At 33.8% G+C, this 25,736-nt stretch overlaps 1 protein-coding gene across 1 annotated transcript in view; it reads left to right on the plus strand.

Annotated features, from left to right (window-relative positions):
- Nucleotides 1-25,736, plus strand: part of LOC150100075 (ubiquitin-conjugating enzyme E2 J2-like) — a 132,180-nt gene that overhangs the window by 99,435 nt on the left and 7,009 nt on the right. The window contains exon 6 of the mRNA XM_090402572.1: nt 12,773-12,853. Coding sequence (XP_090258698.1) covers nt 12,773-12,853 — 81 coding nt within the window. The remainder of the gene's footprint in view (nt 1-12,772; nt 12,854-25,736) is intronic.

Here is a 25,736-nt window from a genome sequence, read left to right on the forward strand (position 1 = left end):
AGGCAGTATCAAGCAGAGTGATGTAGGCAAATATCAGAAAGTGGAATTGAACAGTGAAACTTGTTGTGCCTATGATCACATGGAAGGTCTACTAAGGAAGAAGCAGAGGAATTTTTTGAGGCATCAGAAAATGTAACTTACATAAAGGAAAAGATGATCCTTGTTAAAGACCTAAACATCAGAAATGATTACCAGACATACAGAAATGGTCTTAGAAAACTTAGAGAAAAGAGCAAAGTTAATAATAATGGTAAATGGCTGCTATATTTCTGTTCGGGTCATGGACTAGTCATTACTAATACCATGTATTCAAACAGTTCAATTCCAGATGATTGGAGTAGAACTCTCATGATACCCATATATAAAAAGGGAAATAAAACTGAATGTGAGAATTACTAAGCATTCCTGGTAAGATTTATGCAAGTATACTTGAGAAACAGTTGAGAAGGATTGTGGAAGGGAAGCTTGATAAAGAACAAGAATTCAGGCCAAATAGAGGCTGTCAGGATCAGATTTTCACTTTACGAATATTTGAGAAATCATGGGAATATAACAAAGATCTGTATTTGTTTTGTAGACCTGGAAAAGGCACATGACAAGGTGCCAAGAGAAAAGCTATTCAGAACATTGCAGTTATGTGTCAATGGTGCATTATATTAATTAAGCAATACTTAGTGTTTGAATTGTAAGTCAGCAGTTAGAATTGAAGGAAGTACAAGAAGATGGTTTTGTGTTAAATCTGATGTCAGACAAGGATGTACATTATCCCCTCTGTTATTCATTATCTATATGGATCGCATTATGAATGAAAGTGATATTAAACCTGATATCAAAATTGATATGTTAATCTCAGCTTGATGTTATACTTTTAAATGAATTCAGTACAAGTCTGCAAGATTCCTTGACAAAACTGAATAACTGTTTTAATAAATTTGGTATGAAAATCAGCAATAACAAGACAAAGACAATGAAAATAGGAAGATATCAACTGCATTGTGAATGGAGAACCTATAGAACAAGAAAAATATTTCAGCTACTTAGGCACAATTTTTAGTGAAGATAGTGAATTAAATATGGGAATAGACAACAGAATCAACAAAGCCTGTATGGTAGGAATTCAAATGAATAAATTTATATGGAATAAGAGAGAAATTAGTCAAATCACTAAATTAGCTGTATATAAGACATTGCTCAAATCAGTTTTAATTTATGGATCTCAAAGCTTTTATTGAGCATATTTTAGAAGTGAACTGTAGATTCAAATACACAAATGTTATTCAAGAAAAAAATGAGAATTTGAAAACCAGAACAAAATATTGGAGGTTCAGTAGCATCCCCTGAAGAAAATATTGATTCAACCACAGAGACATGTGTTGAGGTCTGCAAGGATAGAAAACACGGTAGACTCAGAAAGTTAAACATTGAGTCTACAGTTCACTTGATAAAGAATAGGGTGAATTGAAAGTTACTGACAATTAGGTAAACTTGTATTTTGATAGAATACAGAGAAATATGTAAGAAAGCAAAGCACTGTGTAAAACTAGCTAAACAAAAGTCATGGGAGAAATTTCTTAAGAACATAGAAAATAAATATTAGAAAGGTGGCAAAATATTCTAGAGACTATTGAAAAATCTTAGAAATGGAGGAAAGAGTAATGTAAAAAAGGAATTTGACATTATTAACATTCAGGAATGCTTGAGTAGAGTTAATACATGGTGGTGTAGTAACTTAAAACAGAATGGGAGATGAAAGGTTAGTAAAACAGGTGTTGGGTTTGATATGAAGATTACAGGGAGAGGACCCAGAAGAAGACTAAGATCTATGTGGATTGATACAGTAAAAAGTGCCCTAGTAGACTGAAATATAAGATCTGACGATATTAGGATCCCTGACAGATAACAGATTAATTTGTAGGAAAATTGTCAATAGGAAGTCATTAATGATATAATGTTTTCATGTAGTACAATCATAATATTCTGTGCACCCATAAGGATAAATATCAGGAATTGGATAATATCTTGTGAAATCATTGTACTTTATTTAATTCAACAATAAAACTACTTTGTTTACTCTTCAATGTTCAACATAGTTTCTGTTGGGTGAGGGAATGTTTTTTCACTCTGCATGGTCATGTTCATTCTAGTTATTTAATTATACTGAATATTATTATTATTATTATATAGGCACCTTGGAGTTCGAAGACTCATCGCAAGAGACCCAAACTATTTACAAAATCTATCATACCTTTCCTTGAATCCATTAACAGACAAAACACTCACAACTGACTCTAGCAACCCATTCCACTCATTCACTCTCCAAGCAAAAAATCTAGTCCTTACATCCCTACTAATCACACCTTTATTCAACTACCAGGGATGACACCTTGTTCTGTCCTCTCTAGCCAAGTGCTGAAACATTTCTGCTGCATCAATCCTATAAAACTCTTTAAGCAATCTTGAATTCTCTTTTTGATCAATTTTTCCAGTACTTTTCCCACCACACCTGATATACTGATTGGTCTATAATTTGCTACTACAGACTTGAACCACTCCTATGCAAGGGGAATTATTTTGTCTTATTTCTACCCCCCCCCCCTTTGGAACTCTACCAGAGCTGAGAGTTAAAGAATCCAGTCAGAGGCAATGGCAGTTCTCTTGCACGTTTTCACAAAACCCGAGCAGATATCCCATCTAATCCTACAGCTGTATTTACATTGAGATTACATCAATATCCTAAGCACCACCACCACCAATTCATCCACCTCTGTTCCTACATTAGTGTCATATATGTTAAAGCAGTAACCTCACTAGGATGATATACCCTCTATTATTCATTAACTCAACTGTTAATGTCACTCATTAACTCAACTATATTATCTGATGCTGTCACCTTGTGACTATCATCACTCATTAAGGTTAATCTTCCATAGTCATTCTTCCTCTTACTTGCCACATAATGAAAGAACTTTAGGAATTTCCTTTAGCCTGCTCGGCTAGATTCTTCTCATAATTTAATTTTGCCTTCCCTGCCATGCTTTTCACATTTCTTGCCTGGGCCTTGTACTGTTCACGAGTTTGCTGATCCCCTTTCTCCTTATATACCTTTACAGAATTTTCTTCTTCTGCAGCTTGTGTAATGATATTATTCATCCATCTAATTCCTACCTAATTAACCCTCCTTACCTTAGGTATATAATTTAATATTGTTTCCTCTAGATGACCCTTAACTATCTCCCATACACCACTAACATCCTTACCCTGCAGTGCTTTATGATGTGGCCGAGATTTAAGCTTCTTCCTAAGCTTGTCATAATCACCTGTCTTGTAGTTTCACATAAACCCCCTTGAGAAATATTCTGTCAAGAAATATTCATGACAGAATATTTCTCATGTCCCAAATCAAGACCACATGATCACTGATTTCCTGGAGTACAGTGCCATAACCTGGTCACCCAGGCTATGGATATCTCTTCTGATCCTATGACCAAGTACAATACTCTCCCATCCCTGGTCCCCTCCATCACATGCTGCCTCAAGTAATTATCTCTTGATAGATGTATAAATTCCATTTCCTTCCAGTTTATATCTCCATAGTTGAAGTCCTCCATAATAATCACTCGATCTGTACTCTTACTAATTTGGTGATGCATGTCTTCTGGATCAAACATTGGAACTCCCTGGCCTTAATCTCACACCAGACTGCTTGAAATAAAGCTATCTTTGCTGAATACTAAATCCATGACATTCTATCCGTGTGACTACATCATCTGCTGTTATTCTTGTCTTGCTAATGCCTATAACTTTTGGCATGATTGCACTAACTAATGCCCCAAACTCTTCTCTCTTGTTCCGAATACTTCTGGCATTAGTATATAGAAATTACAGCATCCCCTTAGGCTCCCATCCACTTTACTTCCTGAATTGACTATCCTATTTAATTTTTTTGCTTGAGAGACAAGATTCTGCACTTGGTCATTCTCACACTCACGTGCCTCATAGGTGTCTTCACACAAACTCGCTTGCTTCCACCTTAATTGCTTCAGTTTTCCTGAATTTGCACTTCAGCATTCTTACTGTACAAATCCTCTCTCTCTCAGAAAAAAAGATTTGTACAGTGTTGATGGACTGCATCTAAATGGTTTTAGTATTAGGTGTAGTCCATCAACACTGTACAAATCCTTCTTTCCTTCAACACAGACTAGAGATCCTCAAATCCTACATCATTCCTTCTACACAACCTACATATAGACTCGTTAGCTACCAATGTCCTCCTCCTCAGATCTAATACAAGTTATATAAATGCTTTGAGACGTCTACAAGTTTTTGTAGAAACCTTTTTCACTAGCATGTGACAGAATTTGGTGATTTGTTAGAACAAGAGTGCACAACCTAAATGCTGCCATGTGCCAAACCGAGTAATTGTTACACTTACATGGGCTGCATTTTTTAAAACTTTGAATTTAAAAAAAAAATAATAAATGTATGTAAAGTTCAATAGATATGTTTATTGAAAATAGCATTTTAATGTGATGCATTATATTTTTTTTTGAATAAAATTTTTTGGATATCCACCAGTAAATTGCAAGTTGTTGTTATCAATGTCTCGAATTTACATCTGTGAGACACTTATGTAGTGTTGGCTTGTTTATTTTTGTGAGAGAAAAGTTTATTCCAACACATATTTGCTTCCAAATAATAATGCAATTTTGAACTATTTTTTTTAAACATTTATATTTCTCAGGATTTCTCATTTAGCTTTATATTCAATAAAACAGTACGTCTGTGTTCGGCAACAATTTTTCTTTTCTTTTTATCTATATTTAGGGATAAATTATATGTAATATCTACAAATAACTGCTTTATGTACTGGCAAAAAATAATTACCACAGATTTACATAGACATAGAATAACTATGACTTGAGCATGAGATGTGGTGACGACAATGGAAACAAGAGTACTCCTATGCTGATCATGAAATACGGGATTGTTTTCATGCAGGCATCGCTAATGCGAAGTTGAGAAACTGACCAGTCAAATTTTAGTATTTGTTTAGCTCATCTGCCTTAGGTGATTTCTGTTAAGCTGCAGGGAATGTAAACAAACTCCCCTCCTTAATAAAAAAATAGTTTTTTTACATCAACAATAATAATATATGAATCTACTGATTTTTTAAATCATTTAATATCATGCAAATATTTTTTCTTCTGTTTATTCAGTTTACTCAAAGGATTGCATTAAATCATTGAACAGGCAACATATGGCCTACAGTCTGTATGTTATGCATTCATGTATTAGAACCTCTGTAGTGCAGTCCATTGAATAGACTGCATCATATGAACTTTGGCAAGAAAAGACAAGATTCTCACTACTGGTATAAGGAACATACATCTCTTTGGGAGAAAGGACTTTTCAGCTAAAGATGGGTTAAACAGCCTTATTGAAATAATAGGGGTTCTCCTTCCAAATAACTGGGATTCTTTCTTGCAAAATGAAAAACTGGTTTGAGAATATATATAGTGAAGTTGATCTTGAATATTCAGACATATGCTGGATCTAGAACAAGTGACCTGAATAGGATAAATGTAAGGGATAGGATACCTGGACATTTGCTGAAGCCTGCCCAGAAATTATAGCTGGAGATTACTCAAGATCCGTCACCATTCCATATACTCAGGTCACATCCAAAAAATTCAAAAAAATCTTAAGGAAATACAACCTTACAACCACTTACAGGCCACATAGAAAATTGGCATCCCTTATCCACTTCACCAAAGACCAGCCACATTTCCTAGACCTACCAGGTCCCTTGCAGTTGCAAACTGTCCTGCTACAGCCAAACAGGCAAGACATCCATTATCAGAATTTCTGAACACAAGGACTACATCCAGTTCCACTATTACAACCACTCTGGACTTGCTGACCATGCTTTGGACACCTAGCCCAGGGTACACTGGAAGGCCACTCTACTCCACTGCAGCAAATACAAATATGAGAGGCTATTCTTGGAATCTGCCTCAGCCTTGAAAAACGTTCCAAACCACAAATTTAGGTGCATGAAAGTGTCCGAAATTTGAGAGGCACTCATCCTTAGATCTTCAGTCATTGGGCTGAGGATGAGCATCACTCATTTTATCCCACTAGAGGGTCATTTAGGACTACCCTAGGCCCAACTTTAATTGCCTTTCTTCAGCTTCATTTACCCAGTGTTAGTGCCTTCATGCACATATCATTGTTCTGTGATCCTTTACTGATGGCAATTTGACTTCAGCAAAAAATCAGAAGTATTAATTAAAGTTATTATAATTAATATTCATTAATTATTAACTAATATAATAACATTAATTATAATATTAATGTACTTAATATAATTATAATTAATATAATTTCCTGAAAAATAATAGTTATAACTTAGGTTTGAACCACTTGAATCAAGTGTGGCTCAATTTGAAATTTTAATAAATTTTTTAGATTTTACTTGAAAGCAAGTCACTGATGACTAAAAAAGGCTAGTAAAATACAAGCAGTAAATTAGAAAATAAATTTTCTTTAAAGACATCTCTATCATTGTATTTCATAAAGTTCCATGCTATCATTCATAATTTATTTGATTTAAAAAAAAAAACACAAGAACGAAATAATTATGATAGTTTATTGAGCAGCTATTTTGCTGGATTTCCAGCCAGCATCTTTCAAGCAGACATACTTTTTGAGATGTGTCATTGCTACTCCACCAACCTAATGGTTGGTGGGGGTAGCAATGCTACTTTACTGGATAATTATTATAAAACGAGGTGATTTCCCATTGCCTTCCTTGTGCAATAGGATTCTGTGTCTGTAGATGTGTGTTCACAGGGCCAGTTTGTCCATTTTTAATGGATAAAAAACTTGAATTTCTGGCAGGGGTGGGTGGGAACCCTCCTTCTCCACTATGAAATCATCTAATTCACTTTTGATTAAAAAGCCCTGATAAAGTTCTTTGCATCATAGACAGGATTCGATTCCTCAGTTGGATTCAACAGAGCCCTTAGATCTTTTTCAACCAAAGCACTTTGTTGAAACCAACCGATCTGTGGAGGCTCTACTATGAGGCAATGTCATCTAGAGGCGGAAGAAAGAAGAAACATTGAATTTCTGGCAGGGGTGGGTGGGAACCCTCCTTCTCCACTATAAAATCATCTAATTCACTTTTGATTAAAAAGCCCTGATAAAGTTCTTTGCATCATAGACAGGATTCGATTCCTCAGTTGGATTCAACAGAGCCCTTAGATCTTTTTCAACCAAAGAGCTTTGTTGAAACCAACCGATCTGTGGAGGCTCTACTATGAGGCAATGTCATCTAGAGGCAGAAGAAACATTGAATTTCTGGCAGGGGTGGGTGGGAACCCTCCTTCTCCACTATGAAATCATCTAATTCACCTTTGATTAAAAAGCCCTGATCCCATCATAGACAGGATTCGATTCCTTAGTTGGTTTCAACAGAGCCCTTAGATCTTTTTCAACCAAAGGGCTTTGTTGAAACCAACCGACCTGTGGAGGCTCTACTATGAGCCAATGTCATCTAGAGGCGGAAGAAAGAAGAAACATGTTAATATGATTCTTAAAAGTTGGGAGTTGTATTCTTTAAGAACGGCATGTGAAAGATTGCTCCAGAGAACAGAAGCAGATGCAGAATGAAGAAAGAAGATGAGACATTGGTTTAATAAGTTTGGAGTTGAACTATTTGTGTATGTTGATCAGCAGCTATTCGTGTTCTTGCATTAGCGGAAAGAGGAGGAATGGAAGTGGCCAGTTCATTGAAACACTGCCCATGAAATTACCTGTAAATAAAGACATAATACAGAAAAACAGTGTTTGTAAGAAATGATTGGATGGATTTTACAAGAGGGGTCATCTATTAACATGTTATCCTCTTCTGTATAAAATTGAAAGTTCTTAAAAAGGATTTTGGATTTATAAAGTGCTAGGAGATGGCAGGAGAGAAGTTTTGTTTTGAACAAAGAATACTGATTTTTTTTTTTTTTGGCAGCTGAAGGGGCTATGAATGTGATGTGTTTCTTAAATTTGATAAGATAGATGAAAATGTCAACCCAAGAAGAAAAAAGTGACTTTAACTGGAGATTTGACCATTATTGGAAGTAAGAGGAAGGGAGTGGAGTAAGATCTTTTTTCTCAGATCCTATGTTAGAGACAAAACATGACAATAAGTAGTTCAACATCTCTAATTCACATGGCAGCAGTGTTTCACTAGGCATTGAAAGTAATTTACCATTTAGAGGTATTATTGGCATATCCTCCAGCTAGAAATGATCTTGTCAGAATCCCATTTGTGGACATACTCCAAGAAGGTAAAGTTGATTTAACCAGGAGAAACTATATATTATGCAAGTTGACATAATTATTAACTTTCTGTCAACAGTTTTAATACAAATTAATCTTATTTGTCAGGAGACTAGTAGCATCAGATCTTATATTTCCCTTTTAAATGCATCAATCCAATTGGATCTTGGTCTTTCCTGAGAGGAGAGGCCTTTTTCCTGCCATCTTGAGAGAAAGGAGAGGTTAGCAAAACACAAGTTTTGCTGACCTTTCTCTTATTCTGTGTAAATTACCATACATTTATTTCTAACCTAGCTCTCAGATTCATAAATTAAAATTAGTTTAAAAATTGTTTGATATAATGCTAATTCCGTGTTGTTTTTGATCATTTCTCTCTTACCATATAAGTTTATTCAGCTGAGAGTGGAGATAGCATGTATTGCGTCCTTGTCTTACACCTGATTTTACATCAAACCATTTTCCTGTATTGCTCTGTGTAATGTTCTGTTTACCACATTTAATTGTAGCATTTTGGAAAGCTTTTGCTTTCTCAAGATCAACATTTAAATACAGATCATTGTTATATTTCCATGAATTCACAACTTTTTTGTCGTCAGGTATCACTTGACAACAAACTTGAAACTAGTTTGTTCTTCCTAAAGTTTCTCTTCCAATTTCTTAGCCTTTTCTCTGTTGTTGTTATTATTATTACAGAAATCTCCATGTGGAGTTAGCTTACTTATTAAGGCGTTGGATTCTAAATGAAGAGAAATGAAAATTGTTAATATTTTTTCAGAATCCAACATAATCCTCCATGTCAAAGGCAAGACTGTAAATATTATTTATTGTTTGTCTCTTGCTTATAGTGTGTTATTCATATAATTGCATTGAATTTTGTTTATTATTATTTAATAATATAATCTTAAGTAATGTAATAGTAATAAAAAGGCTCTGTATAAAAATATTATTCTTTTAATTTACTTTATTATATAATAATATTATAAGAAGCTATGCATGTATGTTATAGAATTTGTGTTTATTATGATTGAATGTGATTTATATGAACTATGGATTATTTCTTTATTTGTATTTCTGAAAGAGAATGTGTTTATTTATCATTACTGAAAGAGAAAGTAATTTTATGTAATTCTTCTGATTGGATTTGATTGGCTGTTGTCAAGGAAACAGAGTTAATTTTAGATAGTGTGTGCATGGAGCGTGAACTACGGTATTTGAAGGGAGAAGAAGTTGATATAAGCTGAACTAGCTAGAACCAGATTTTGGCGGGAAGAATGAAGGTATTTTATTGGAAAACGAAAATAAACAGAGGAGAAGCATTCAGGATAGCACGGAGTGAAGTAACGGGTGGCAGAAAAGGGAATTTGGAAATGCCATAAATAAATTAAGAAGGGACCGGGAAATTAATAGGCAATTAGGAATATTTCTACGGAATTTTAAAATTCGTCGAATTCCAATTGTTTTGAGGAAGAATAGTGCAAAGCTGAAATTGATGTGTAGAAGAAAATAAGGAATAAGTAGATTGCCTGAAACGAGTGCGTCAAGACTTGTGAAGCTCTAAGTTTAATATTTCAGCTATATAGTGAAGATTCCTTTTGAATAGTGTTACTTCAAAGTGATAGTTAACTTCAGTTTTAAGTGTGCCTATAGTGAATCCAATGTGCAAAGAATGTAACCCGGTAAGAACAGTCCTTTTTTTTATATTTCAGTGTGAAGAAATAAGAGTTAGCTCCGCCCGATATATCTTAACATTAACTGTGGCGTTCTACTAAAATTAGCCGAAGTATGGAGCTTTAAAGTGTTTCCCCCCCTTGAAGTGATAACTGCCTCATAATTGAATTAAGTGTTTGTTGACTAAGAGAGAATTAGAGAATTCTACTTTAAGAATATTTACTGTAAGATTCTGTAACATTGAACTGTGTGAACCATTTTTAATTATTCGGAAGAATGTAAAATTGACAGCTGGATGTCTGATGCCTAATGTTTTATGTTTGTTATGAGTATTTGAACTAAGTTAATTTGCATTATCTTGTTTTCAAAGTTATACTTAATGTACATGTTATGTAACCCTGTATTAAATGTTTTGTTTTATTGATTCCAATTTGATGTTTGCCTGATTCTCTTTCATTGCACCGCTCATAAAGTTTATCGGACCTTGCGGAAGCTTCAAATGATAATATTAACCTCGGCCTGTAGAAACATGAGATTGCAAACATTAGTAGAAGATTAATTCCTCTATATTATATAGACTAATCTGAATATAGGGTGGCGCAGGATAATATAAATTTCTTTATATTCGGATCAGTATCAATCAACATCTAATAAAATAAAAAAACGGATCATTTAAATAAAAATAACATTCCAACAAGATGGTGGATTCAAAGCCAGGATGTGCGATCCAACAAAGGGAAGCCTGTTTAATCAGCAACACTTCTGTCATACTGCATCTTATTGTATTGAACTCATTTATGCTGCCTATATTCACACCTTACTCGATGCATTCCACTCACCACTATCCATGCAAAAAAATCTGCTCATCAGACCTTTCTTCATCTCACCTTTAAATGATTCGTGACTTAAATGACTATTGTCTCTTTTCCTCCTATCCACCAAACTCTACAGTCTACATTCTCACCCTTTCTGCATAACCAACATTCCAGTGATTTCTCTGATATCACCTTGGTTATTCATCTCTGGACCTTCTCCACTGTTTCCATATCACAACAACAAGTAGGTTATCAAATTTGAGCACCATACCAGCACCTCATACAGTAGCACTACTACTTCCTTATCCATATCTCTCAGCGTACTCCTTCTCATAGTATCAGTAAATGTTCAGTCTTTGCAAAACTTGCTATGTGCTATCTGAATTTTAGTTTGCTGTCAAACATCATCTTAAGATTTCACATTTTATTCACTTTTTGAAGCATGGATCTTGACTTGCTTCTTAATTATGCAGTGCAGCCCCTAAAACTTGTATACCTTCATATTTGAGCTGAGCATTTCTAGTCAAATATCATCTACTCCAGCTGCCTGTCATTTCTTGTATCATTTAATAATTTCCAAGTAATTGCTCTTGACATCTGGAATATATCTTCAATGTATGTCACCTTTGTCATCTCGGAATCCTTTTACAGTACCAATTACTTCATTACTAAGTTTTTTCCCTAGCCTCCAGAACATATTGCCACCTTCTTGATATCTGTATTAATATTCTCACCAAAATTTCTCCATGACTTTATTTTATTTTTTTTTTAGCTACTCTTATAAGGTTTTGTTAATTTTTGGGGGAAGAGTAGTTTATGCCAAAGTCTTTCTAGGCATTAGAAAAAATTCTCCTACAACTTTACAAAATGAAACAATAAAATGGGTAAGAAAAACTGTTTGGTTCAAAATGCTGCTATGCTTCTTTATTATTAAGCTTGTACCCAGACTAGAAAGAAATTTGGTCCAGGAAATCATCAGATACAAGTATAGAACTTTATGGGGAAAGTTCTATACTTTACAAGTATAGAACTTTATGATATTAAATCAACTGATATAACCACAAGAAAGAACATATGAGAATATAAGAATATAAGTTACCTTCATAACTCTGCTATTAGTATGTTGTTGCTTTAATGTCATTTTGTTCTAGGAACTTTATCAGAACTTTCCAGAACCTCTCCTCCCTTCGTACAAGTACCAGATTTCATTCATAACCTTAATTATACTGTATATCACAATCAGAACCCATGTGATTTGTATAAAGTTTTTTTTTTTTAACTCCCTGTATATTATAGCAAGTATGGTTTTGCTCCATTGACAATAAAGTTGGTCATCACCATTGTTCATGAATGGTCTGACCAGTGTCTTATACAGTGGTACCACCTCCTCCTTATCACTGTGCTCAACCAGAACAAAGTTATAAAGTGAACCAAGTTTATCATTAATTCCTTTCATGGAAAACCTTGCTTTTCCTATGTTGGATACTAAAACACATTGAATATATTAGGATAATCATAACAGGCTTCATGTTTTATAGAGCACTATATCATATAAAATGCATTTTAAATGTACTTGATGTTTAAAATTATTTTGGATCTTTACTTTTATGAATTATCAGGTCATATAGAGGTGGTGAATGCAGGTAGTGTGAATGAATTCAAGAACAGGTATGACAGCTGGTGTGGGTAATATGTGGCCTCTCTCAATGAGTATCTGGCTCCTTGGATGTCTCTCTTAATAATAAAATTTTTTGATAAAAAATGTCAAGTATTTCTCTAAGAGCTAAATAATTTAGGCATTAAATATATATTTTTTAAACTAAGTTTGATAAAAATTCTTATTTTATATCAAAAATAATATTTTTAAAAATATTTTATATTAGTTATACTATATATAACTAAGATTAGTATAAAAGAAGTATTATAAGTCTTTGTTTTCTTTGTGATTATAGAAGCGACAGTTAGCTCTTCAGAGTCTGGATTATAATTTAAAAGATTCAGTGTTTTGTGAGTTATTTCCTGAAGTAGCAGAAGTAAGTTGTACATATTTTGAGTTATGGAATAAATCCAATAAATTGATTAAAAAAAATCATGAAATAAATTAGCTATGGTTAATTATTACAAGGAGCACAGTTTATCGTGGACATTAGGTTATTGTGAATGATATAATCACGTAATCACAAGAAAGATATTTATTTAACCAAATATTTCGGTCTGGAAATAGCAGACCATCGTCGGTGGTATTACAAGAACAGTTTAAAAAATATACAAGCTAGAATACTAACAATAGATCGTTGAAATTAGAACATGCCGCGTGATGTTATATCACTAAGTATGAAACGAAATATTTTGAAGTAAAAACATGATTGAATTTGCTATTAAAAAAAAAAAAAAAAAAAAAAAAAAAAAAATTAATGAGTAATCTTGATTAGGCTTTCCCAGATTTTTGATATAGATATGCAGTCATTACGATTCAGGTTGGGATGATGGAGCAAGGCCTCCACGCTTTCCTTGAACAAACGTTCGAACCTATAACGGGATCTATGTAAGAGGCGCGTTTTGGACCAAAGGATGCTGTGGTCAGTTTCAATCCCGTGTTGAGCCAAACCAGACTTTTCAGGTTTATTGTGAAGAATGGATGATTGATGTTCTTGGATTCTTTTTTCAAGAGAACGTCCAGTCTGTCCAAAGTAAGAGAGATCACAGTTGCAAGGAATTTGATAAACTCCAGGAAGAGATAAAGTTGAGCGTTTGTCTTTAGGAGAAGGAAAATGAGAAGACAATTTGTTAATAGGAGAATACGTAGCTGTTAAATCATATTTCTTCAAAATTCTTGCGATAGGTTCTGAAATACCGGAGATATAAGGAATAGGTACTCGACGTATTGAATCTTTGTTGTTTTGTGGAGGATTATAAGATGTAAGAAGACGTTGAATACTTTTTTCAGAAAAGCCATTGAGTTTCATGTGTTGCTGGATAGTAGAAAGTTCTTTCTGTAGATAATCAAAAGTAGAACAATTAGTTATGGCTCTTTTGATGAGACATTTTATAATTCCTGTTTTATGACATGGATGATGGGCTGATTCTTTCAGAATATAACGACCTGTGAATGTTGGTTTCCTGTATACTGTAGTTGTAAGAATATTTGAAGATGATCGCATGAGGAGAACGTCTAAAAAAGATAACTGGTTGTTTTCTTCTAATTCCATAGTAAACTTTATGCGATGATGTAAGGAATTAATACTGTTTAAAAAGGAAGATAAAGTGTTTTTACTGTGAGGCCAAATAGCAAATATGTCATCTATATATCTTACCCAAAAAGATGGTAGAGGGAAACTAGATGTGAAGAGGACTTTTTCTAAATGTTCTAAATAAAAGTTGGCTAAAGCTGGAGAAAGAGGACTTCCCATGGCTGTTCCTTCTACTTGGCTATAAAATTTGTTTTGACATATGAAATAACCAGAATGTATAACGAAATCGAATAGTTTTATAATATCTTGAGGAAAGATGTCAGCAAGTAGTTTTAAAGTTTCCTTAAGAGGTACATTGGTGTATAAAGATTCTATATCAAAATATTTTTATAATATCTTGAGGAAAGATGTCAGCAAGTAGTTTTAAAGTTTCCTTAAGAGGTACATTGGTGTATAAAGATTCTATATCAAAACTAACCATAAGATCTGTAGGTTGTAATGAGACATCTTTTAATTTTTCTAAGAAATCTGAGGAGTTTTTTAAAAAAGAACTCGAGTTGCCAATGTAAGATTTCAGTAATTTAGCTAGATATTTGGCTATACGGTAAGTAGGAGAATCAATGCAATCTACTATTGGACGAAGAGGATAGTCAATCTTATGGATTTTTGGAAGGCCATAAAATCTAGGAGGTCTTGCAAAATGAGTTTTAAGTCTTTCAATTGTGTCTTTATCCAAACTGATGACTTCATCAAGGAGAGAATTTAATTTCTTTAGTTGTCTGTTGGTTGGATTATAATCAATTTCTTGATATGTGGAGCGATCTCGAAGCAAAAGAGAAAGTTTTCTTCTGTAATTTACTGAGTCCATAACTACTGTTGCTTTTCCCTTGTCCAGTATTAATTCCTTACATCATCGCATAAAGCTTACTATGGAATTAGAAGAAAACAACCAGTTATCTTTTTTAGACGTTCTCCTCATCCGATCATCTTCAAATATTCTTACAACTACAGTATACAGGAAACCAACATTCACAGGTCGTTATATTCTGAAAGAATCAGCCCATCATCCATGTCATAAAACAGGAATTATAAAATGTCTCATCAAAAGAGCCATAACTAATTGTTCTACTTTTGATTATCTACAGAAAGAACTTTCTACTATCCAGCAACACATGAAACTCAATGGCTTTTCTGAAAAAAGTATTCAACGTCTTCTTACATCTTATAATCCTCCACAAAACAACAAAGATTCAATACGTCGAGTACCTATTCCTTATATCTCCGGTATTTCAGAACCTATCGCAAGAATTTTGAAGAAATATGATTTAACAGCTACGTATTCTCCTATTAACAAATTGTCTTCTCATTTTCCTTCTCCTAAAGACAAACGCTCAACTTTATCTCTTCCTGGAGTTTATCAAATTCCTTGCAACTGTGATCTCTCTTACTTTGGACAGACTGGACGTTCTCTTGAAAAAAGAATCCAAGAACATCAATCATCCATTCTTCACAATAAACCTGAAAAGTCTGGTTTGGCTCAACACGGGATTGAAACTGACCACAGCATCCTTTGGTCCAAAACGCGCCTCTTACATAGATCCCGTTATAGGTTCGAATGTTTGTTCAAGGAAAGCGTGGAGGCCTTGCTCCTTCATCCCAACCTGAATCGTAATGACTGCATATCTATATCAAAAATCTGGGAAAGCCTAATCAAGATTACTCATTAATTTTTTTTTTTTTTTTTTTTTTTTTTTTTTTTTTTTAATAGCAAATTCAATCATGTTTTTACTTCAAAATATTTCGTTTCATACTTAGTGATATAACATCACGCGGCATGTTCTAATTTCAACGATCTATTGTTAGTATTCTAGCTTGTATATTTTTTAAACTGTTCTTGTAATACCACCGACGATGGTCTGCTATTTCCAGACCGAAATATTTGGTTAAATAAATATCTTTCTTGTGATTACATGATTATATCATTCAGTCTTATGTCGCAAGTATCCTTAAAACAACAAATTAGGTTATTGTCTTTAAAGTGCTAATTACATTGAAAGTTGTACTAATATACATATATATAATTTGTTATGTTTTGTTTCAATGCTTCAGTAACCTAATGCCTATGGTAACGTGTTCCTTATGATACAGTGCTTGACAGAATTAACATAAAAACTTTTTTCATGAATATTTTATTTTTAACAGTATCTTCAAAGGTGAATATCTGATATATTAGGCATTCTGGCATGCAAATTCTGAGTAGCCAATAGAAATTAAAATAGATGTGTCCAACCTAGTAAACAAGCATCCAAAAGACCCACAAAACAAGTGTTGTTTGTTAAGTGTTAGCTAAAAAAGTGTTCTTTGATTTGATGATGATTTGCCATCTTCACTAAAAGTTGTGCCTAAAAACCTGAAAGAAATGTTTTCTATTCTGTTAATGCAGTTAAAGTTTCCCATGTTTATACTTTTTACTGTATCAAGCCGCTTACATCCGGGTCTTTTTCCTGCCATACTGTTTAGCTAATCTTTTCTTTCCCATTTTGTTTAATTGGCCATATCACTTGAGATTTAGCTTTGCTAACACATTCCTGAATGCTAACAATGTCAAGTTCTTTCCTAATATCCTTGTTTTTAATATGATACTGCCATTGATGCCATCTGTTCAGTCCTGCAATCTTTCTCAGGACTCATATCTGTCTTCAGTCTTTGATCAAGAGTTTTATTTTTATTCCAGCTCTCAGATTCATACATTAAAATTTTTTTTGGACACTGTCTTGGATACAACTAGTTTAGAGTTTTGACTAATCTCTCTCTCTTATTTCATATAAATTTATTCAGCTGATTTCCTACCATATCAGCTTTTCTAATTCTGCTGTCTTATTTCCAAATTTGATTTGCCATCTTCACTAAAAAGTGCTCCTAAATAGCTCAATTGTTTTACTTGTTCTCTAGGTTCACTGTTCAGGATATAGTTGATATTTTGTGTTTCTGCTTATTTTCTTTGTTTTTTTATTGCTGATTTTCATACTAAATCTATTAAAAACAGTTATTCAATTTAGTCAGGCAATCTTGCAGACTTGTGCTGGATTTATTCAGAACTGTAACATTTGTATAAAGCAAAGAGCTAAGATTAACATCACCAATTTTGATATCAGATTTAATACCACTTTCCTTCATAATGTGATCCATATAGATAATGAATAATGGTGGAGATAATGTGCATCCTTGTCACACACCTGATTTAACATCAAACCATCTTCCTATACCTCCTTCAATTCTAGCTGCTGACTTACAGCTTAAATAGAGACTATGTGTTGCTTGATATAATGTCCCATTAACACCATATAAATGTAGTGTTTTGAAGAGCTTTCCTCTTGGCACCTTGTCATGTGCTTTTTCCAAATCTACAAAACTTAAATACAGATCCTTGTTATATTCCCATGATTTCTCAACTATTTGTCTTAAAGTGAAAATCTGATTCTGACAACCTCTATTTGGCCTGAATGCAGCTTGTTCTTCTCCCCCACAATTTTTCTTAGCCGTTTCTCATGAATACTTGCATTAAACTCACCAGGAACACTTGACTAAGTGTTCCTGGTGAGAAAGTAGAGAAAAAGGTGAGTAGAGAAATTCCTCTGTAATTCTCACATTCAGCTTTATTCTCTTTTTTTATAGATAGGTAATATGAGTGCTCTATTTCAATCATCCAATGAACTTGACCCTCTAACTAGGCTTTCTGAATTATGCAGTATAGCCACTGTAAAACTTTGATACCTCTTTATTTTAGCATTTCTGGTCAAATATCAACTACTACTATTCCAGCTGCCTTCCACATTTCAAATGGTATTCCTGTTGAGTGTTTTCTGCCATGATGTTACTGCTTGTTTTATTTAGCAATCTTTCAAAGTAATTACTCCATGCATCAAGAATATCTTTATCCTTAGTTTTTATGTCCCCTTTTTCTAATTCCTTTTATAGTACTCTTTCCTCCATTTCTAAGCTTTTTCAATAGCCTCCAAAATATTTTATCATCTTTCTGATATTTATTTTCTATGTTTCCAAAGTCTTCCCATGACTTTTGTTAGCTAATTTTATATAATACTCTCTTTTTTTACATTTTTATCTGTATTCCCTAAGAGCACAAGCTGACTTACTTGTCAGGAACTTTCGATATGTTTTCTTCTTTTCCTTGATTGCCTCTTTAACTTCCTGAGTCCACCATGGAATTCTGAATTTTCTATCCTTGCAGATTATCTCACTACATGCCTCTCTGGTTGAATAAATCTAAGCTTTCTTTAGGGTTTGCCACTGAGTCTCCAAAGATATTTGATTCCAAGGGGAATGAATCACCATAGCATTTGTTTTTCTTGAATAATGGTTGTATATTTGAGTCTACAGTTCACATCTGATGTCTGTTCGACTTTGATTCCTTTTAAAAAGTTAGTTGCACACCCTTCTTTCCAATATGAAGTTCAATTTGTTTTCCTGTTCAACGCTAAATGGTGATCACTTCCTATTTCAAATCCTTGTATGTATACTCGTGTCCTGAACCTCTGGGAAAACTTCACTGTCAATAATAACACAATAGATGAGACTTTTCTTCTTTCTTGCTGCTTCTCTCCATATGAATTTGTACACATTTTTATGTTGGAACATAGTGTTAGTAATAACTAGTCCCTGAGGAGAAATCTAGCAGTTACTTACCATTATTATTAGCTTTGCTCTTTTCTCCAGATTTTCCCAAAACATTCTTATATGTCTGGTAATCATTTCCTACTCTGCTGTTTAGATCTCCAACAGATGGCAAATTGAATATGGAAATAGACATTGGAATAAGCAAGGCTCTTATAGTGGGAAGCCAGTTGAATAAATTTGTATGGAATAAGAGAAATTAATCAAAAAAACACTAAGCTTATAGTATTCAAAACAGCATTTAAACCTGTTTTAACGTCAGAGTTGATAGAAATAAAACATTTGATCAAAGACTGGAGACTGCTGATATAAGAGTTCCAATAAAAATTAGAGGGGGGGGGGGGGAAGAACAGATGGCACCAATGGTAGAATTACATTAAAAATGAAGATATTAGGAAATAGTTTGACATTACTACCATTCAGTAATGTGTTACGAGAGCTAATGTAATGCAGTATTATCACTCAGACACAAATAGGAGAAGTAAGATTAGCATAACTTCTTATATGTCTGGTAATCATTTCCTACTCTGCTGTTTAGATCCCCAACAGATGGCAAATTAAATTCATTGAATGATTGTCTCCGTAGTGCAATTGGAAGAACGACGGTACATTGTGCCCTTCGATTGGAAAAGGCCTAAGTTCAAGTCTCGTCATGACGGGAGGAATCTTTATATGGACTTTTTCAATTGAAGGCGAGGTAGCAGGGTTTTTTCTCTCGGAAACTCACATTTTTTCATCCTGCATACAGACAAATCGGCCCTTCAGAACACACGCAATTTACAGACAAAAAATACTTATGGTGGTGGGCGGTAGATGGCACTGATGTAGTTGATTGGTAGTAGAGGTTCGGCAGTGGTGGAGATCGAGAGTTGTACAGTAGGTTCCTCTTGCGATGAGTCTTCGGACTCCTTGGAGGTGCCACTAATAATAATAATAACAATAACAGGTGTTTGATTCTAATATATCAGGAAAAAGACCCAGAGGAAAATCAAGATTTGGGTTGATTGATGCATTTAGAAGTGCCCTAAAAGTCAGAAGCATAAGATATGACACTAGTGGAATGCTGACACGTGATAAAATAATTTGGAGGAAAATTGTTGATAGGAACTAGTAATAATAAAATTTAATGATGTGGTACTGTCAGTAGTATCCTATACACTCTCTTGGAGGCTACATATCAGGGAATTGCTGATAATGAGGTGTATTTTAACTAAAAAATTGTCTGCAGGAGACAGCAGTTCATCTATTGAGATTGCTTCTATTAAAGGTGGTGAATTTTTTTAGATTAGTTAATCAACTTTGTACTGCCTTCTTTTTCAGGTGATAGACATGAGAACATAGAAACTTTTTTCAAATATGCAATAAAAATTAGGGACCTAGAAAAATACTTTCATCTGTTAATAATACTTTATAACAAATTACTGAGAAAAGTCAAAATATTTCTGAACACAATTATCCTTATTGAGAGACATTATGAAACATTATGATGATTATGCAACCTTTTAAAACTTTGCTAATATGAGGATTCTCAAGTATTGGAGAGTTCGGCCGTAACATATGGAAAAATCCATCAGTGCATTCAAGATAGAAAGGAGTGCTTCTCATTTACCACAGACTTTGGGATATTGCTTGTTATTTTTAAAGTTCCATCTGAAGAAAGATCCTCTTTAGAATGGTTATTATATTTTATCAGTTTAGGCATGTTTTCTCAGAGACAATTTGAAAGAAACAGCATGCAAAGAAAAAACAACTGTTCGACACTTTTAGCCTTATCAACTTATTAAGGAAAAGGGAAGGGAAACTTAGACATTTCATTTCACATACATTAAACAGGTAAACCATTCAGTAACAGTGAAATTTGCTTGCACAGATAAAGGGGCAAAGGACAGTGTCAAAATTCAGAATTTTCTAAGAAAAAAGAAACAAGGAAATTTCTTAGAATTTCACTAAGGATTTTCAAAATTTGAGTCAAAATCGCAAGATTTTTAAGAATTAGAGGCACTGAAAATATTTTTAAGTGAAGAGAGAGAGAGAACCATTGTTAAGGGACAGCAGCTTTTAAGATGATTGATTTAACAATATCCAAGAATAATTTCCAGATGATCAATCTTTTGCATAGCATGCTGTCATACCCTTGTTGTCATAAGAATGTCATGCATTCTTAAAAGTTTTTTCTTCATGAAATTCCTGATATGTTTTCTCTTTCTCAGAATATTATGATAGTACTACATGAATGAAAGATTTATATCATTACTCATGCCCTACCAACAATTTTCTTCCAAATTAATCTTTATCTGTCAAGACTCTAGTATTGTCAGATCTAATATTTCAGTCTTCCATGATATTTCTCACTTCATTGATCTACCTAGATATTGGTCTTTTTCTTGCTATCTTGGCAAAAAAAAAAAAATACTTGTTTTGCTAACCTTTCTTCTTCAATTCTGTTTAAATAACCATACCATCTGAAATTAGCTCTGCTCTCACATTGCTGAATGCTACCAATATCAAGTCCCTTCCTAATATCCTCATTTTTAATATGAGTCTACCATTTAGATCATCTGTTCACTCTTCTAATCTTTCATAAAACTCTCATACGAGGGTGGTCTGAAAAGTTTTCGGCCTATCAATGAAAAAAAACGAATTTATAATTTCAAAGTTATTTTTAATTTTCAACATAATCTCCCTTAAGACTAATACATTTATTCCAGCGATGCTCCATCACCATTATCCCATCCCTGTAGTGATTCTCAGTAAGATCTGCAAAATACACCTCTACATCTGCAACACCTCTTGATTCAAAGAGGTGTTGCATGAACAGCAAGGAAGAATTTTAGTTTTGGGAAGAGATAGAAGTCAGAGGGAGCCAAATCTGGAGGGAATAGGGTGGATGTTCCAACAATTCATAGTGTGGATCCCTTAATTTTCCCATTGCCAAAATACCCATACCTTTGTGGGCAAGTGCATTGTCCTGATGAAAGATGATTTTTCCTTCTGCAAACCGGGTTTTTTCTCACAAATTTTTTCATCTCGTCTAGTTAAAAGATCAAAATAATATTCCCCCGGTTATTGTTTTACCCTTTTCAAGATAATTAATAAACAAAATACCTTAAGCATTCCAAAACACCTATGCCATGACCTTTCCTGCTGATGGAACTGACTTTGTCTCTTCTTTGGCACTGAACAACCAGCTTCTGTCCACTGTTTTGGATTCTGGTGTGTAATGGTGAATCCAAGTCTCATCCACAGTAATAAATTGATGCACAAAATCAGTTTTATTCTTGTTAAAATGCTCCAAGCACTGTTCAGAGATTTTCATGCGAATGTGTTTTTTATCTGCTGTGAGCAAGGGTGGCATCCATCTTGCGCAGAGCTTTTTCATATGCAAATCCTCATGCAAAATATATCCTACACATTCTTTTGAAATGTGTAGGATATATTTACATTATTATTTTGTAATTGGCAGTAGGTCTATTGCCAATTACAAAAAAAAGGACTAAGTATGTTCCAGTAGTCATAGATGTGCTGACTAGATTTCCTGACACAATCTCAGTGAAAGATCAAACTGCAGATGTAATCATGTGTAGATATGGAACTCCTCTGACATTACTTTTGGACCAAAGAACAAATTTTACAACTGAGCTGTTTTTAAAGTTATGTAAATTAGTAGATGTTAAATTTTTACCACACCATTGTATTGAAGATGTGTGAGAGATTGAAAAAATTATGAAACATTCTCTATGGTCTGACAAACAAACACTATGATAAATAATTGGGATACATATCTTTCATAAGCTTTGTTTGCATGTAAGATCAGATTTGATTTAAATGGTTTTTATCCAGTTTTTCTTATTAAAATTTGCCATTCCTAATATAGGATATGAAGACATAAATGAATACCAGGAAACAGATAAATTTCACATTTTCTGGAATGATTTATGTATTGTCTGGACTTTTTGGAACTTAATTTACTCATCTAATAGGAGAGATGAGTAAGTTAAGTTCCAAAAAGTCCAGACAATACATAAATCATTCCAAAAAATGTCATTTATGCCAAGAATAGTATTATTTGGATGTCTTGTATAAAAAGGGTTGGTAAATTAAGGGGAAAAAAAAGCTTGTCACACAAAATTTTAAACTAATTTTCTCCTGTAAATTTTAAGATTCAAGATGTAAGAAATCCTAGCAGATTTATTAATGTATATTGTTTATAGCCTTTAAAAAGAAAAAAAAAACTTTATGGAAGTAGAAATTTATATTAGGAGAAAATATAAATAAGATGTTGAAAGACAAGAAATTTCATAATACTAATTGGGCATCACATTCACAGTCAGATAACATGAAAGGAAATAGTTTTTAATATCAAACCAAGAAAGGGTCCTTAATTTCATTAAATTATTTCACTACCAAGTACAAAAATCACTATTATGTACCTCTAATTAATCAGTGAAGCTGTATAAAAAAAAAAATCAGTTTGGATAAAATCAATGTAAGCTGGCTGTGATCTGATATTCCAAAATGCAAAGGGTTAAAAAATAAATAAAAACAAAACTGAAAAACATATTGTGGTGGCACTTGCATTAAATATGACAAATGCAATATTTTAATGCACTTGCAAGAAACAAAAAAAAAAAAAAATATATATATATATATATATATATACACCCTCTGTGCAAAAAGAAACTGAACTTTTCGAAAAAAAGAAGAAACTAGTGGTGCCACCTGTTGTATATTTTTTTGTTGTCGAAAGCAACATCTTTCATTAGTGTGATGTCAACTGTTTATGACATTTGTTTCATTAGAAGCCGAGTTATAGTGCCAAGAGTGACTGTGTTTTGATGACCGGTCGGAAAATCAGTTTCAAACAGAGAGCTACGATTGACTTTTGTGTTAAACTTGGTAAAAGTTTTACCAAAAAGTATACAGTGATGAATGCTTAAATGCTTATCCCATACTCAAGTTTACGAGTGGTTTAAGCGATTGCAAAGTGGTCGTGAGATGCTTGAGGATGACGAAAAGCCGGGCATTCAAAAACTGGATTGAGTGAAGTTAACATCCAAAAAGTACATGATTTCATCAAAGAAAACCCGAAATCGTCCATGAGATTGATTGAAGATGAATTGCGGATTCCAAAATCAACTGTGCACAGCATTTTGACCGAGAGTTTTGGCCTTCGTAAATTAAATTCATGATTTGTTCCCAACAAGTTGACGACGACCAAAAAAGTATCAAATTGATCACTGCAAGGACCTCATTAAAACTACTCGTAAGGACTCAAACTTCCTTGAAACGATCGTTACTGGTGACGAAACGTTGTGTATGAGCCCAAAACAAAGCGCCAGAGTGCTGAGTGGAGACCACCAGAAGAGGGGCATCCAAAAAAAAGTCGCTTGGAGAAGTCAAAAGTAAAAACAATGCTGATTTGTTTCTATGATTCCAAAGGCATTATCCACAAAGAATTCATTCCGCCTGGCCCAAACGGTCAATGGTGAGTTTTATCTCGAAGTTTTGAAGCGATTGATAGTGAGAATTCGCGCGTACGGCATGAATATCGTGATGCAGGCAGCTGGTCACTTTTGCACGATAATGCACCATTTCATCGTTCGAACATTGTGAGACAGTTTTTGAGCAAAAACCAAGTTTGTGTGTTGGATCACTCACCATATTCACCTGATTTAGCACCCTGTGACTTCTTTCTCTTCTCCCGACTTCATTTGCCGACGAAAGGAAAGCAATACGACACCATTGAAAACTTTCAAGCGGCAGTAACCACGACCCTCAACAGTATCCCAAAAACTGATTAAAAAACTCATTTAATGAATTAATTGACCATGCCAAATGCTGTATCGAAGCTGAGGGAGTGTATATTGATTGAAATAAATGATTTCAATAATTATAATTGGCCTTTTTTATTTTCTATCAAAAGTTCGGTTTCTTTTTGGACAGTGTGTGTGTGTGTACACACAGACACACACACATGAGGGGTGCCCAAAAATAACCATAATTATTTTTTAAAAAATATTTTGATTAAAGTTTATAACACCATATTCTAGTCTCCTTCAAAGTACTTTCCATGTGAGTCAGTGCACTACTCCCAACATTTTTACATTCCTGGAAACAGTTCTAGAACTTATAGGTATTATTTCTTGGAAAATTCCCATGTTACTCCTTAAAAACTATTATTTTTACGGCTGTTTTGCCTGCTTTCATTTAGAAATGCCCCTTTTATAATGTCATTGACTTTTTACTCAGGAATTCTTAGGGCATTATGGATGTATTTGAGAGACAAATATATGCAGAGTAATAGAGGAAGAAAATTTGCAGATACTTTTTTTTTTTTTTTTTTTTTTTTGATGTTGTTGGCTGTCTTCTTTCTGCGATGTGCATACTTCTACTGTTAGGGTGTTAAAAAGGAAGGGGGTTTTGGAAAAAGTGGGGGGGGGGAGTTGAGGCAATGTGGGAGAATTAATTTGAAAAAACCTAAGTTTTTTCAAATTAATTGTTTAACTGGAATACTGTTTATGGTCTCCAGCAACTCTTCTTTCACTTCGTCCACATCAATAAATCGCTGCCTTTTCATGGTTAAAAAAAAAGTCTCATTTCCCCTCAAATTGTGGCAGACATACACATGATTTTTTTTTTATCCTCTGTGAGCCAAAAAGGTACAAATTTAGCATATATTTCATTTGAAATTCTGTTAAAATTCGCTGGCAAGAACTCCATGACAAATTCGTCTCTTCAGAAACTTGCTCAATGGTCTTTCAATGATCTTCATTGATTGTCTGGCAAACCTTTTCGATGTTTTTATCATTTCTGCCTGTTGAAGGTCGGCCAGATCGTGGTTGGTGTTCAAATGACGTCTCCATTTTTGAAATGGGAAAAACCACTCGTAAACCTGCATTTTACTCTAAAGCATTGTTCTTAAAGGCTTGCTGAAACCAATAATAGTTTCAACTTTAGTTTTACCCAAAAGAAAACAAAATTCCACGCACACTCTCTGTTCTTTGTGGTCAGCTATCACAAAATCACCAACCGT

The sequence above is a fragment of the Typopeltis vanoorti genome, chromosome 13 (assembly GCF_054136105.1).
Source record: "Typopeltis vanoorti isolate ZY-2024b chromosome 13, IOZ_Tvanoo_1.0, whole genome shotgun sequence".
NCBI lineage: Eukaryota > Metazoa > Arthropoda > Arachnida > Uropygi > Thelyphonidae > Typopeltis > Typopeltis vanoorti.